Here is a 14,792-nt window from a genome sequence, read left to right as displayed (position 1 = left end):
TGAGAGTTGATGATTCTGCACAATTTTGTATCATCTGCAAAAATAGCAACATTGCTCACTACTGCATCTACTACGTCATTAATAAATAAATTGAAGAGCACTGGACCCAGAACAGACCCCTGTGGGACCCCACTGCTAACAGTCTCCCATTTTGAGTACGATCCATTGACCACAACTCTTTGTTTTCTGTCCATTAGCCAGTTCCCTATCCATGAACACAGACTCTTCCCCAGTCCTTGCATCCTCAACTTTTGCACCAGACTTTTGTGGGGAACAGTGTCGAAGGCCTTTGCAAAGTCCAAGTATATCACATCTACAGCATTCCCAATATCCATATTAGCATTCACTACCTCATAAAAGCTGAGCATGTTAGTCAAACAGGACCTGTCTTTAGTAAACCCATGTTGATGCTGAGAAATAAGATTATTTTCTACTATGAAGTCATGTATAGTATCTCTTAGTAACCCCTCAAATAGTTTGCATACAACTGATGTTAAGCTTACAGGTCTATAATTTCCTGGATCTGTTTTTTTGCCTTTCTTAAATAATGGGAAAACGTGGGCTGTACGCCAATCCACTGGGACTCTGCCAGTTGCAAGAGAGTCACAAAAGATAAGATAAAGGGGTTTATCTATAACTGAACTTAACCATCTTAGCGGTATGGACGAGCTCAGCTCGTCCATCACCGCCGATGGCTGCCGCTCAGGCCCTGCTGGGCCGATTTTGTTGAAATAAAAAGCAGCACACGCAGCCGGCACTTTGCCAGCCGCGTGTGCTGCCTGATCGCCGCCGCTCTGCGGTGACCCGCCGCTAGCAGCGGCGAAAGAGGGTCCCCCCAGCCGCCTGAGCCCTGCGCAGCCGGAACAAATAGTTCCGGCCAGCGCTAAGGGCTGGATCGGAGGCGGCTGACGTCCATGACGTCATGCCGCTCGTCGCCATGGCGACGAAGTAAGCAAAACACGGAAGGCCGCTCATTGCGGCCTTCCGTGTTACTTCTGGCCGCCGGAGGCGATCAGAAGAACGCCTCCGGAGCGCCCTCTAGTGGGCTTTCATGCAGCCAACTTTCAGTTGGCTGCATGAAATAGTTCTTTTTTTATTTAAAAAAAACCCTCCCGCAGCCGCCCTGGCGATCTTAATAGAACGCCAGGGTGGTTAATTCCCTTAGGACCCGAGGTTGCATGCCATCCGGGCCAGGTGCCTTGTCTATTTTTAATTTATTTAGTCTTGCCTTCACTTCTTCCTGTGTTAAGTATTTAATATTACAGTTAGAAGATTGAGACTCTTCCGCCTCTGTAGTTTGCAATAGTGCTGTTTCTTTTGTGAAGACAGAAGCAAAGAAAGCATTTGATAACTCTGCCTTACCTTGGTCATCCACCATTGAGTTCCCATCCTCATCCTTTAGGAGTCCTATACAGTCAACCTTTCTTTTTTTAGAGTTAATGTACTTGTAAAACTTTTTTGGGTTAGATTTGATATCCTTAGCGATTTGTTTTTCAGCTTCAATCTTTGCCTGCCTAATTTCTTTTTTACAATTTTTATTGCACTCCTTATAATTGCTTAGTGCAGCCTCGGTCCCCTCCTGTTTTAAGACCTTATAGGCATTCTTTTTCCTCTTCATTTTATCTTTAACCTTTCTATTCATCCATAGAGGCCTTTTTTCATTCCTAGATATTTTGTTTCCATATGGGATATACATACTACAATATTGATTGAGTATAAGTTTAAAAGCTTGCCATTTCCCTTCAGTGTCTTCCCCTTGTAGTACATTATCCCAGTTCACCAAACTTAGTGCCTGCCTAATTTGATTGAACTTTGCTTTTCTAAAATTCATAGTTTTAGTGGTCCCGCTGCCCCGTGGCCTATCAGTCACCAGATCAAACGTTATCATGTTGTGATCACTATTTCCCAAATGTTCTTGAACCTGCACATTTGATACATTATCTGGTCTATTAGAAATGATCAGATCCAGTAATGCATTCCCCCTAGTTGGTTCAGTTACCATTTGAGTCAAGTAATTGTACTGTAGTGCTGCCAGAAATCTGCTGCTTTTACCAGAATGGGTAACCTCAATACTCCAGTCAATGTCTGGAAAGTTGAAGTCGCCCATAATTATGACCTCATTTTTACTTGCAGCTTTTTCAATCTGCTGTAGTAATCGCAGTTCTGCAGCTTCATTAATAAGAGGTGGCCTGTAGCATACCCCAATAAGCAATTGGCAACTTTTATTTCCACCATGAATATTTACCCAAACGGACTCCACATCTTCGCAATCTTCCTCCATCTCATCGTTGAGGACAGCTGTAAGAGAATTCTTAACAAAGAGACAAACTCCTCCACCTTTTTTCCCTGTTCTGTCCCTCCTAAACACATTGTATCCTTTTAAATTAGCTATCCAGTCATGGCTTTCATCCATCCATGTCTCGGTTATTCCCACAATGTCATAGCCTTTGTCATTCAGAATGAACTCTAGTTCGTCTATTTTATTTGCAAGGCGCCGAGCATTGGTTACCATGCACTTTATATTTTTACCACCACATTTACCAATTTTGTTTACATGAAATGGGCTACTTGAATTTTTACCAACCTCCTTAATCTTTACACTGTCCCCACCCCCCTCTCCACCCCCCAGCACACCAACATCAAAACCTCATCCCAACTGTGAAGTATGGTGGTTTGGGGCATCATGGTTTGGGACTCCTTTGCTGCATCAGGGCCTGGACGGATTGCTATCATTGAAGAAATAATGAATTCCAAAGTTTATCCAGACATTTTGCAGGAGAACTTAAAGCCATCTGTCCACCAGCTGAAGCTCAACAGTAGATGGGTGTTGCAACAGGACAACAGCCCAAAGCATAGAAGTAAATCAACAACAGAATTACTTAAATAGAAAATATGCCTTCTGGAGTGGCCCAATCAGAGTGCAGACCTCAACCTGATTGAGATGCTGTGGCATTACTTCAAGAATGCGATTTACAACAAACATCCCAAGAATATTGCTGAACTTAAACAGTTCTGCAAAGCGGAATGGTCAAGAATTCCTGCTGATCTTTATGCACGTCAGATCTGCAACTACAGGAAACATTTGGTTGAAGTTATTGCTGCTAAAGGAGGTTCAACCAGTTATTAAATCCAAGGGTTCACATACTTTTTCCACCTGCACTGTGAATGTTTACATGGTGTGTTCATTAAAAACATGGAAACATTTAATTATTTGTGTGGTATTAGTTTAAAGAACAAGCAACACCCATGCTAATGTAGAGATAAAAAACGCATATATACGTAGATAAATACTACTTCTACTTACATAACAGATGTATTGTGCTATTCACGTAATGATTCCTGTGAATTTTACAAAGGGAAAGCAGAAAATCATATTCTAGGCAGTGGCCATCTTGCCAAGCTAATGCTGACATCATATCCTCCCTGACTCTTGTTTTCCCACCTCCTTTCTTTTGCTCATTGTGTATTCATTAGCTGCCCTTCTCCCAGAGTCTTTTTTTTTTTTTATTTACACATCCAATCACTGAGTCACCTGATCAGCTAGGCAGGGTAATAAATGGAAGAGGAGGAATATATTATAGATAAATGAACTCCCAGCATTCAACTTTTTGGCACTAGAAACTACAAATGATAACTACAAACCATAACAGCAGAAAAAGTTTTGCAAGTTTTGAATGCAGGATTAGCATCTTTATCACTTAACCTCCCTGCCGTTATAAAAAATTGCTGCGCACGGCAGGGAGGGTGTTTTTTGGCATTATTTTTTTTTTTTTTAGCATGTAGCTAGCCTAGCGCTAGCTACATGCTTCCCCCCTCCCTGCGGCGTCCCCCCGAATGCGCCGATTGCCGCCGGCGCATATACCCATCCGGAAATCCCGTTCTGAACGGGATTTCCAGGAGGGCTTCCCCCGTCGCCATGGCGACGGGCGCGATGACGTCAGAGGGAGTCCCGAACCACCCCTCGACGCTGCCTGGCACTAATTGGCCAGGCAGCGCACGGGTCTCGGGGGGGCACCCTCTGATGCGGCGGGTTGCGGCGAATCGGCGCGGAGTGGCGGCGATCGTAAGTTACGCGCAGCTAGCAAAGTGCTAGCTGCGTGTAACAAAAAAAAATTATGCAAATCGGCCCAGCAGGGCCTGAGTAAACCTCCGCAGCAGGTTACCCCGAGCTGAGCTCGGGATAACCGGCAGGGAGGTTAATACACTCAGACCAGTTGCTGTTGAAATTTAATTTTTAGATGATCAGGTCACATTTTATGACCAATTTGTGCAGAAATCCATATAACTCCAAAGGGTTCACGTACTTTTTCTTGCTACTGTTTACTCTGACATACAGGGTAAGCTAGATCCCCTCAGAGAAGCAGTCCTGTGCTCTGCTTTGCACTGGAAAGATGGAAGAGTTTTGGGTGCCCAGATTTCAGTTTAGAATTTGACTTTTAAACTTGTTATTTCTCTTGGCTAACAGCTTCTATGTAGTATTGTTTAATCTCTCCATTAAAAGCTGTAAAGTGTTTATCATTGTGCTCTTTAGGCCTGGACATTACATGTGGTGCATATGTATTTTGTACGCTGCTCAGATGAAATTAATGAATGTATTGCTGTTTTTTCCAGGTCTAGCCCCTCTGTGTGAGAATATGCCCAGTGGCAGAGCTAATAAGCCCGGAGATGTTGTGAGGGCAAGGAATGGGAAGACAATTCAGGTAAAATGTATTGAGAGGCTCAAAGGGAGAATCCAGTCATTAGCTGTTTAGGGTGGAGCAGCAGTGTTCCTGGTATACTAATTAGTACCTACTAAAATTTTGCCCAAGGAGGGATAGTTGTTAAACTGACTGAAGGGTTATGGGCACCCAAGGCTTATTAATATGGATGGGGAAATGGTCGCTATTACCTAATTGCCTTTGTTCCTGTAGCAACCTTGCGAGTTCCCCACATATAGCAATACAAGCTGCCTCAAGGATACATAAGCCAATATTAGTAACTGCTGATCTGCTTACCTGGGGCTTCCTCCAGTCCCTTGAACTCCTGTGTCCCTCACTGCTGGCAGACACTCGTCTGGGTTCCCTTCCGCAGCGGCCTGCCAGCCCGACTAGGTTGGTGGCTTCGCCGAGTGCATGCATGTGCTGCAGTAGTGCTGGGCCTGTGCAGAAGGCTTCCATCCACATGAGTACGCAGGGGACCCCATAAGATCGGTTGCCAGTGGAGCTGCGTCAAGGGACACAGAGACTTCAAGGAGCTGGAGGAAGCCCCAGATAAGTAGATGAGCCAAAATCAATAAATGCTTATGTACCATTTACAGGGAACCTAAACTGAGAAAGATATGGATTTTTTTTTCTTTTAAAACAATACCAGTTGCCTGATTCTCCTGCTGATCCTGTGTCTCTAATACGTTTAAAGCGTAAATGTAAAGGAAAAAAGGGGGTTTGGGGAGCATATGTCATAGAATAACACCAACTACACAAAGTGAAAAAATACAAAATGTATTATTATATTGAAACAGATTAAAAGAGAGCAACGGTACAAACTGACAGGGGACCTCACCCCTCATGCATACAGCCATACATGCATACCACTACTTAGGATCACCTAGTGTGATCTGGGATCCCAAAATCTACCATAGCATGGGCCTGGAAATGCAAATCAATAGAGTGTCCTCCAAAACACTAAGCCATATGATAAACTGTCAGAGTTCAAATTGACCGTCAAGGATCCGGGTAAAGCAGCGCACAGAAGCAAGCAGTTCAATAATTGCAGATTAGCAAGCAAAACGTAGAAAGTTGCAGCGAAAGCATATAAGCATGTGAGCACAGAGTCAAAACATACTGTACCACATCCAGATGTAGTCAAATGGAGTCCAGTTAGCTCCTGGTAGTTGTGGGTTGTTGGTCTCTCAACCCCTCTGTCACAACTCACAGTTTGGGGAGTGAACCAAGCTCCGATCACAATGTGTCCATGCACGTGTGCTGCTAATCAAAGTTGGAAAGATGGCCCAAGGATCCTCCATGCATCCAGTTGGTGATAGTTGCAACAAAGTGAGGCAGCTTCAAACTATGCTGATGTGAATCAAATCAATCTAATACGTTTAGTCACGGCCCCTGAACAAGCATGCAGATCAGGTGCTCTGACTGAAGTCAGACTGTATTAGCTGCATGCTTGTTTCAGGTGTGTGATTCAGCCACTACTGCAGGCAAAGAGATCAGCAGGACTGCCAGGCAACTGGTATTGTTTAAAAGGAAACATCCATTTTTCTCTAAGGTTCCCTTTAAGCCATGCAGCATGTCTGTACAGCAATTGTTTCCAAAATGCCACCCAAAACTATCTGCAAAAATTGTTTTGCACGACCAATACTGCAATTGTGTACTCTGCCACACACTATACAATTGAAAGATTATTTTCCCAATTTTCAATACAAATTTTGATAAACTTTGTAGAAAATTGAATAATGTAGGGTAGTTTATCAATTTCTTGACTTATAGACCAAAGCAATATTTTTTATGAGTTTTTGTCAATTTTTTCTCATAATTGAGAAGAAAATTGAACACATGTGATACATTACTCATAGGTTTGAAACGTTACAATATGTTGAAATAATCAATCATAATTCTAAAATTGAAAAAATAACAAACAAAAAAAACTATGTTATGGCTTGTGGCCACCTTTAGGCTTCAACTAAAACAATTCAGTGAATATACTGTTAATGAAAGTATTCTGACAGGTGGACAACACTGATGCTGAGGGACGGCTTCTGCTGGCTGATGCTCTCTGCTATGCAAACAGCTTCAATGCACAAGCTATCGTAAATGCTGCAACTCTGACTGGTAAGTAGCGTATATATCACTAGATATCTCTAATGGGATCCATTAGGTGCTGGACCAAGCTTCCAGTCCTTCATCCTTCTTGCTGGGGAAACTCTGAGGAGTGACGGTTATTAAACAAGTCTGAGGATATTGGGGAACGGAAAAATACATAATTAGTTATGGAAGCCAGTTTCTGTAAAGGACCACTATAGCGAAAAAAGTTTTGGGCTAGTCCACTTCTTCATGGGGGATTCTCAGGGTTTTCTTTGTTTTTAACAGCGTTTCCTGTGCAAGTGAGTAGGTAAGCTGGCTGGTATCTTGCTAGTTTAAACTGCAGTTCAGGAAATGCTGTTGAAAACAAAGAAAACCCTGAGAATCCCCCATGAAAAGATGGACTAGCCCAAAACCTGTCTGTTCTGTCAGGTTTTAACTGCCCTCTTTTTTTTTTTGCGATAGTGGTCCTTTTAAAGAGGCACTATCATGAACTGGCAGCGTTTTAAGTTAATTAAATAATATCTGCCTAAGGTTTGAGTTAAAAAGAAAAAAAATAAAAGAAGTCAGTGGCTTGTAAAAAGTGAAGAGGAGAGACACATAACTGGCACCATCTGTGGGCAACAAGTCAGAATTCAAGTTACCGACAGAACTGTGGGGCAGCTCATTCAGACTGGCCGCGCCTGGTGGAAGTGACGGGACCCGGTACCGGCGATAGAGGCAGCAGAGGACGGCGGCGATGGAAGCGATCCAAGCTTATGGGGCTGGAGGAAGCCCCAGGTATGTACAACCTCCTTTTTTTTTCATTTGAAATTTGCCGCGTCCGGGTTGGTCGAATATCTTCAATGGGAGGCCGGTGGGGGGTGTGGGAGATGTCCTGGAGGTGCCAAATTTAAATGACAGGCAACAGTGGACCGAGGATGCAGAGGGAGGACCAGGAAGGCTCTATAGCAGGGGTAGGGAACCTGTGGCTCGGGAGCCAGATGTGGCTCTTTTGATGGCTACATCTGGCTCACAGACAAATCAGTAGGGGTTGATTCACTAAGCTACACTGCTCAAGCAGCGCAGCCTCATGTGGCAGTGCAAGTAACATTTTCAGAGTAGGCACGCTACTGCTGTAGCATGCACTACTAGCATACTCGCTGCTCCAATTGTTCCACCCTGGATCCTGTCAGGTCCAGTGACTTTGAGGATGAGATCCCTGCACTTTGATTGGCCCAGTAGGCTGCCCAATAGGGCAGCACGGTGGCGTAGTGGTTAGCGTTCTCGCCTTGCAGCGATGGGTCCCCGGTTCGAATCCTAGCCAGGGCACTGTCTGCAAGGAGTTTGTATGTTCTCCCCGTGTCTGCGTGGGTTTCCTCCGGGCACCCCGGTTTCCTCCCACATCCCAAAAACATACAGATAAGTTAATTGGCTTCCCCCTAAAAATTGGCCCTAGAGTATGATACATGCACTACACAATGCATACATAGACATATATGACTATAGTAGGGACTAGATTGTGAGCCCCTCTGAGGGACAGTTAATGACAAGACAATATACTCTGTACAGCGCTGCGTAATATGTCAGCGCTATATAAATACTAAAATAAATAGGCTGCCTATCACTTGACAGGCAACAATACAGATTGGAGTAACTCAGAAGTTGTGTAGCCAAGTACAGCGCCTCTACCTTCTACATAGGTGAGTATCTAATTTTTTTTTTTCCAGGATGCTTCGATGTTATTTTAAATTGGCTTTCTTACAAAACATGAAAATCCTAAGACTTTTTGTATAGTTGCAATAGCCTGTTTCTCTGGGGTAACTACCTGATGTAGAGTAAGAATCTTTAGCTATAGACGAATTACACAGGGAGTTAAAAATACAGCATGGAAAACAGATTCTTCTTGCTGAATACTTACCATAGATGATTTTTCTGCAGGTGCTATGGTTGTAGCTCTAGGATCTGCTGCGACTGGTGTGTTCACCAATTCCTCCTGGCTGTGGACCCATCTCCAAGAGGTGACCATTTTATGTTTTCTTAAAGGGACTCCGAGCAGTGCATAAACTATGGAAAGATGCACATCATTTTAAAGCTCTCTTTCTCCTCTTTCCAATGATATATAAATCGCCACCCTACGCCTTTTAGTTTTTGCTATTTTCGCGATTGAAATTGCCGAGGCCGCGAATTCAATCGCGAAAATACAGAAAACTAAAAGGCGTAGGGCAACGATGTAGGTGTCGTCAGAAAGAGGAGAAAGAGAGCTTTAAAATGATATCCATCAAGCCATAGTTATATTGTATTACACAGGGCGACTTTTTGTCAAAGTCAGCAGCTGCATTCAGCAGAATGGAGCTGCTGACACTGGGGAAAGTGTCGTCCTGTGTAATACAATATAACTATGGCTTGATGGATATCATTTTAAAGCTCGCTTTCTCCTCTTTCTGACGACACCTACATCGTTGCCCTACGCCTTTTAGTTTTCTCTATTTTCGCGATCGCGGCAATTTCAATCGCGAAAATAGCGAAAACTAAAAGACGTAGGGTGGTGGTTTATATATCATTGGAAAGAGGAGAAAGAGAGCTTTAAAATGATGTGCATCTTTCCAAAGTTTCTGCACTGCTCGGAGTCCCTTTAATGCCCATCACTACACTCACACACACTTTTTTTTGCCTTTCAGGCCTCTTGCACACTGCAAGCAAATCAGATTCAGATTCAGATTTTTAATCTGTTTTTACATCCGATTCCGATTCAGATTTTTAATCTTAACTGCATGCTGCGTTTTTTGATCCGTTTTTCTGTTGAATGTATTCAAGGAAAATCGGAAACGGAATCGGAATACGGATTTGCAGTGTGCAGGGAGCCTTATACATTCCACCAAGAGCCGATGAGGCATGTGAATGGTTCTGTGATGAATAAGACACACCTTCAGGATCTCTGTCTTACGAATCACTGATTCAGATCAAGATTCCTTTGGCTGCAGTGGTGTTGCCTAGTGTATAAATGAGAAACTGCTGAAGCTAAATGACCAGCATGCCAACTGCAACTGATGTTTGTATGCGGTAAAAAAAAAAAAGATGGCAGCCTCCAAATATCACTCGCTGCAAGTGTCCTCTAGCAAGGCAGTCTAAGTGGTTAGTAGATGATCAATGAGAGGCAAATATTTCCGAGTTCATGCAGGATTATTTCTTTTATCCAAAAAACAAGCGGAAAGGAACAGGCAGGCACACCATGGGTTAAAACTTCACACCCGTTTGCCAATGCAGTTTGTGGTGCTGTGTCACTGGAAGGCTGCTAGTAGTGTTCTGAAAACTTCTTGTCAGCAACATACAAACAGCACTTACTTAAACTTTCATTGTTGCAACAGAAAGCAGTGTAGCTAAACAGCAAAGCATGACAGCGTGGAGCGAGCTAGCAGCGCATGCCAACAATACTGGCGTGCCAGTGGTCATTCATTGACAATAGCCGCCCGGAGACTGAAGGAGGAGCTCCGCCCACCGAGCAGGAGATGCGCGCACAGCCTGTGCACAATCTCCTGCAAAACAGAGCCCCAGGACTTTACGCCGATCGGCGTTAGGCGGTCCTGGGGCTGCCGCTGCGGCCACGCCCATCGGTGTGACACGGTCATCTAGAGGTTAATCCTGCATGCACTCAGAAATATTTGCATCTCATTGATCATCCCTAGCGGTTAGCACTCTTGCCTTGCAGATCTAAGCCTATATTCAGTATTTTGATACTAGAGTAGAATCCCTTTATAGTGAAGTCCAAGAGACCTGGCCAATAGTTCGCTATATCAGGAATTTACTATAACAGGATTCATTATACCGGTTATAGTCATACAGTCACATGGTCGGGACCTGAGTTTACTATAGCCAGAGGTTTAATATATGTGAGTTTACTATAATGAGAATCTACTGTTCCTACTGTATCTCATGTTTGGGTTTCCTCTGGGCACTTTGGTTCCTTCTACAACCCAGAAAGGTCATTAGCTTATTGACTTTTCTAAAATTGGTCCTATTTTATGGTAAGGGTATTAGATATTGAGCTCTTTTGAGGTACAGAGACATGAATTTGTTCTTATACACTCTGAAAAGTATTTCACAAAATGTCGGCGCTATATAAATGCCAATTATAATATTATGGCGAGACTTTTCGTATTCAATTATAATCATTCAAGCTTGCACATTAAAATTTCCGTTTACTCCCCTTCTCTCAATCTCGTGTTCAAGTACATTTAGTGCTCTTGGGTGTGGCATTTCACTTCCTCCATGGCCTGTTTCTACTAGGTACGAATAAGCAGCGGTTTCCCGCAGCCGAGCTGGATGGGAAAACTGCCTATTCTGCCAATAGCATGCCATTCCAATCACATGCCAGGGTGATTTTGGACCCCGTGCTGCAGTTTGTTGGCAGCACGCATCCAAATCCCTATAACCTTGCCTAAAACCGGGCATGCAAGGAGAGGGAAGCCTCTGGGTCCTAAGCAATGTTCCCTAAGCCTGTCCTCAGGGCCCACCAACAGTGCATGTTTTATGGAAATCCACACAGGTAGTTAATCAGCTCTGCTGAGACACTAATTACCTCACCTGTGAATATTTGTGGTTTCCTGTACATGTACTGTTGGTGGGCCTTGAGGCTAGGGTTGGGGAACTGTGTGGTAGGGCCTTCCTGTTCTCCTCCCGGTCTCCACGTTCCCCCGCAGGCTCCCCCTTTAGCAGGCCACGACTCATGGACTGCTCTCTTCCATGTTGGGTGGGCTTCCGAAGACTGGCCGCTCCATACTGCACACTCGGGAGCGCCCTCTCTGACGCACTGGCAAGTGCGCTGTACAGATCCGCTGGTCTTCAGGAGCCTGAGTGCTTAGAAAGACTGCTGAAGTCTCCCGCGGCTGGAGATTCAAACCGTGGAGCCTGCGGGGGAACAAGGATGCCGAGAGAACAGGAAGGCTCTACAGGACCCTGAGCTTTCCCTCTCCTTAGATGAGTAACTGATTTTTAATTTTAAAAACCCTTCAGACTTGCTTTAAAGCAACTTCCTTGCTGCTCTAAAATATAAGCAACAGCATAATAACATTTTAAAAAACATTTCTTTGTTACAGTTGATGCAAATTCTGCAATAAATCTGCAGTTTGTCTACTCTCTGCTTTCATGGAATCGGCTCAGGGATCATATTATTACTTGTGATTAGACACAGATTAGGGGGAATTAGACAGGCTGAACTCTCTAAATACACACAGGATGCATATCTCTGTTTTCCTTCAGTCCTGTGCAGGAGTTCAGGTCCACTTTAACCAGTTCATGTCCTAACTACAGTATATTCACGTCATTGCAAGTGGCTTCTGAAAGCCACATGACGTGAATATAAGTTGCCCCCTTTAAATGAGCACTGCGTGCTAGCATGCACCTGGGCTCATCAACCCCCCCTCCCTCTAACTACACTAAACCTGGATGCCTTCCCGGGGGTCCGATCCACCCCACCCCACGCCCGATCCCCTGTAATTACACCCCCCTCCTCCTCCATGCTGCGATCGGGCAGCATGGGGAATTACAAAGAAGATCTCTCACCTAATATTGTTCCTGCGGCGGCGATCGGCTCCCCTCCATTCAGTACCGCTGACAGCCTCTATGTGCAGAATGGATCGGGTCCCGGATTAATGACGTCATCAAGCCGGAAACCCGATCCATTCTGCACATAGAGGCTGTCAGCGGTACTGAATGGAGGGGAGCCGATCGCCGCCGCAGGAACAAGATTAGGTGAGAAATCATCTTTGAAATTCCCCATGCTGCCCGATCGCAGCATGGAGGGGGGGGGGGATGATTAAAGAGACACCGCCGCTGTTGGGGGGGGGGTGGGAAGGGGAGCAACACACACTGGATTAACAAGGGGGGGGTAAAGTGGCACACACACCTGGCTATGGAGGGGGGGAGGAGGGAATACACATCCAGCCAGCTTTGGGGGGAGAGGGGTGTGAATAGCCAAAGATATACATCTGGCTAGCTTGGGGGGGGGGGGGGGTGTACTAAGGCCTGGCTGTGGGGGGGGGGGGGGGGGTATCCAGAGGCACATCTGAGGGAGGGAGGAATATGTAGGTCTGGCTAACTGGGGGGGAGGATCAGATTCTAAAGGAGGAAAAAAATAAATAAAAGTCGGACACAAAATGAAAAAATGCATTTTATTTCCAAATAATTTATTGTCATCATACATTGTACTACCGTAGGATTGAAATTTAAGTGGTAAAATAACCAGGACAAATGGAAAAATAAAATGTGTGGGTTTGACTTACGGCAGCAACTTTTATTTTCAAACTATAATAGCTGAAAACTGGGAAATAATTTTTTTACCCCTTGTTCCCTTTAAAATGCATAGAAAATAATATAATTCTTAGCAAAAAGTACCACCCAAAGAAAGCCTAATTGGTGGCGGAAAGAACAAGGTATAGATCATTTACTTATAAGTAGTGATAAAGTTATTGCTAAACGAATGGGAAGAGTGTGAAATGTAGAAAATTGTTCTGGTTTTTTAGGGGGAAAACCCCAGGGACGCGAAGTGGTTAAAGAACAACATCAGAGAGTCATTGGTACATGAAGTGTCGATACACAGAAGTCTATCTTAAAAAGAAAAAAAAAGGGGGGGCTTACCTAATGTATCATGGGAAAGTTTTAGGTTGATGGGTAGTGAAACCAGTCAGAACTGAAAACGATTTACTCACACGTTCTTCACACAGATTCACCTACAGGCTTTTGGTGCGGTTGTCTTTCTCAAATTGTGTATATTTCAATGTTAACATGATTGTGTTTGAATGCTTTCAGGCCGGTGGCATAACAGGAGACCGGATGTGGAGGATGCCTCTGTTTGAGCATTATAGTAAACAAGTGACAGAGTCAGCCCTGGCTGATGTTAATAATGTTGGGAAAGATGGCAGGTATGCTGACAATGCTTGTTCTATATTGCTGCACACAAACCTCTTTTAACCAATTTGAGCCATTTTTGGAAAGCGAAATGGAAGGTATATTGTCAAACATTTGTAGTTTTCATGTTTGCCAGTTTTTCAGGTTTTTTTTGTTAACTATAATTATTCTTAAAGAGGAACTCCGGTGAAAATGTAATAAAGTGCTTTATTTTTACAATAATTATGTATAAATGATTTAGTCAGTGTTTGCCCATTGTAAAAACTTTCCTCTCCCTGATTTACATTCTGACATTTATCACATGGTGACATTTTTACTGCTGGCAGGCGATGTCACTGGAGTAGCTGCTGCTTGCTTTTTTGGCAGTTGGAAACAGCTGTAAACAGCTATTTCCTACAATGCAACGAGGTTCACAGACAGGAAACTCCCAGGACCATGTTCCTCACGGTTTCCTGTGGGAGGGGTTTCACCACAATATCCGCCACACAGAGCCCCTTGATGATCCTTTTGTGAAAAGGAATGGATTTCTCATGTAAAAGGGGGTATCAGTTACTGATTGGGATGAAGTTCAATTCTTGGTTACGGTTTCTCTTTAATGCCGTCCCATCACACAAGGTAGAGAATATTAAATAAAATAAATTATATATATATATATATATATATATATATATATATATATATATATATTCTCTCTCTCTCTCTATATATATATAGATATATATATTTATCTCCAGAGTGGCACATATATAATCGGCCCCTGCCGCCTACACGAGCGTGTGAGTATATAGGCAGATACCAGCCAGCCCATCTCCGTGTGCCTGCTACTCGCTCTCTCTCCCTGCTGTGCGTATGTGTCGAGGTCCTTGGCTTTGTTGCAGCTGGGTATTTACTACTGTATGGTAATGTTTTCATACAGCAGCTAATATCAACTATGCAGGCTGCAATAAAGCCCAGGACCACACACACAACAGGGTGGAAGCGAGTAGCAGGCGCATGGACACACACTGGCCGGCATCTGCCTATTTACTCACACACTCGTGCAGGGGTCGGTCTTGTATGTGCCACCCTATATACAGTGGTGTGAAAAACTATTTGCCCCCTTCCTGATTTCTTATTCTTTTG

At 43.9% G+C, this 14,792-nt stretch overlaps 1 protein-coding gene across 1 annotated transcript in view; it reads left to right on the top strand.

Moving 5' to 3' along the window:
* Window positions 1–14,792, top strand: part of LAP3 (leucine aminopeptidase 3) — a 47,132-nt gene that overhangs the window by 26,025 nt on the left and 6,315 nt on the right. Inside the window, exons 9-12 of the mRNA XM_068277700.1 lie at window positions 4,612–4,700; window positions 6,713–6,815; window positions 8,706–8,785; window positions 13,572–13,684. Of these exons, the coding sequence (XP_068133801.1) occupies window positions 4,612–4,700; window positions 6,713–6,815; window positions 8,706–8,785; window positions 13,572–13,684 (385 nt within the window). The remainder of the gene's footprint in view (window positions 1–4,611; window positions 4,701–6,712; window positions 6,816–8,705; window positions 8,786–13,571; window positions 13,685–14,792) is intronic.

The sequence above is a fragment of the Hyperolius riggenbachi genome, chromosome 1, assembly GCF_040937935.1.
Source record: "Hyperolius riggenbachi isolate aHypRig1 chromosome 1, aHypRig1.pri, whole genome shotgun sequence".
NCBI classification, from domain to species: domain Eukaryota; kingdom Metazoa; phylum Chordata; class Amphibia; order Anura; family Hyperoliidae; genus Hyperolius; species Hyperolius riggenbachi.
This window is presented reverse-complemented; position numbering and strand designations above follow the sequence as displayed.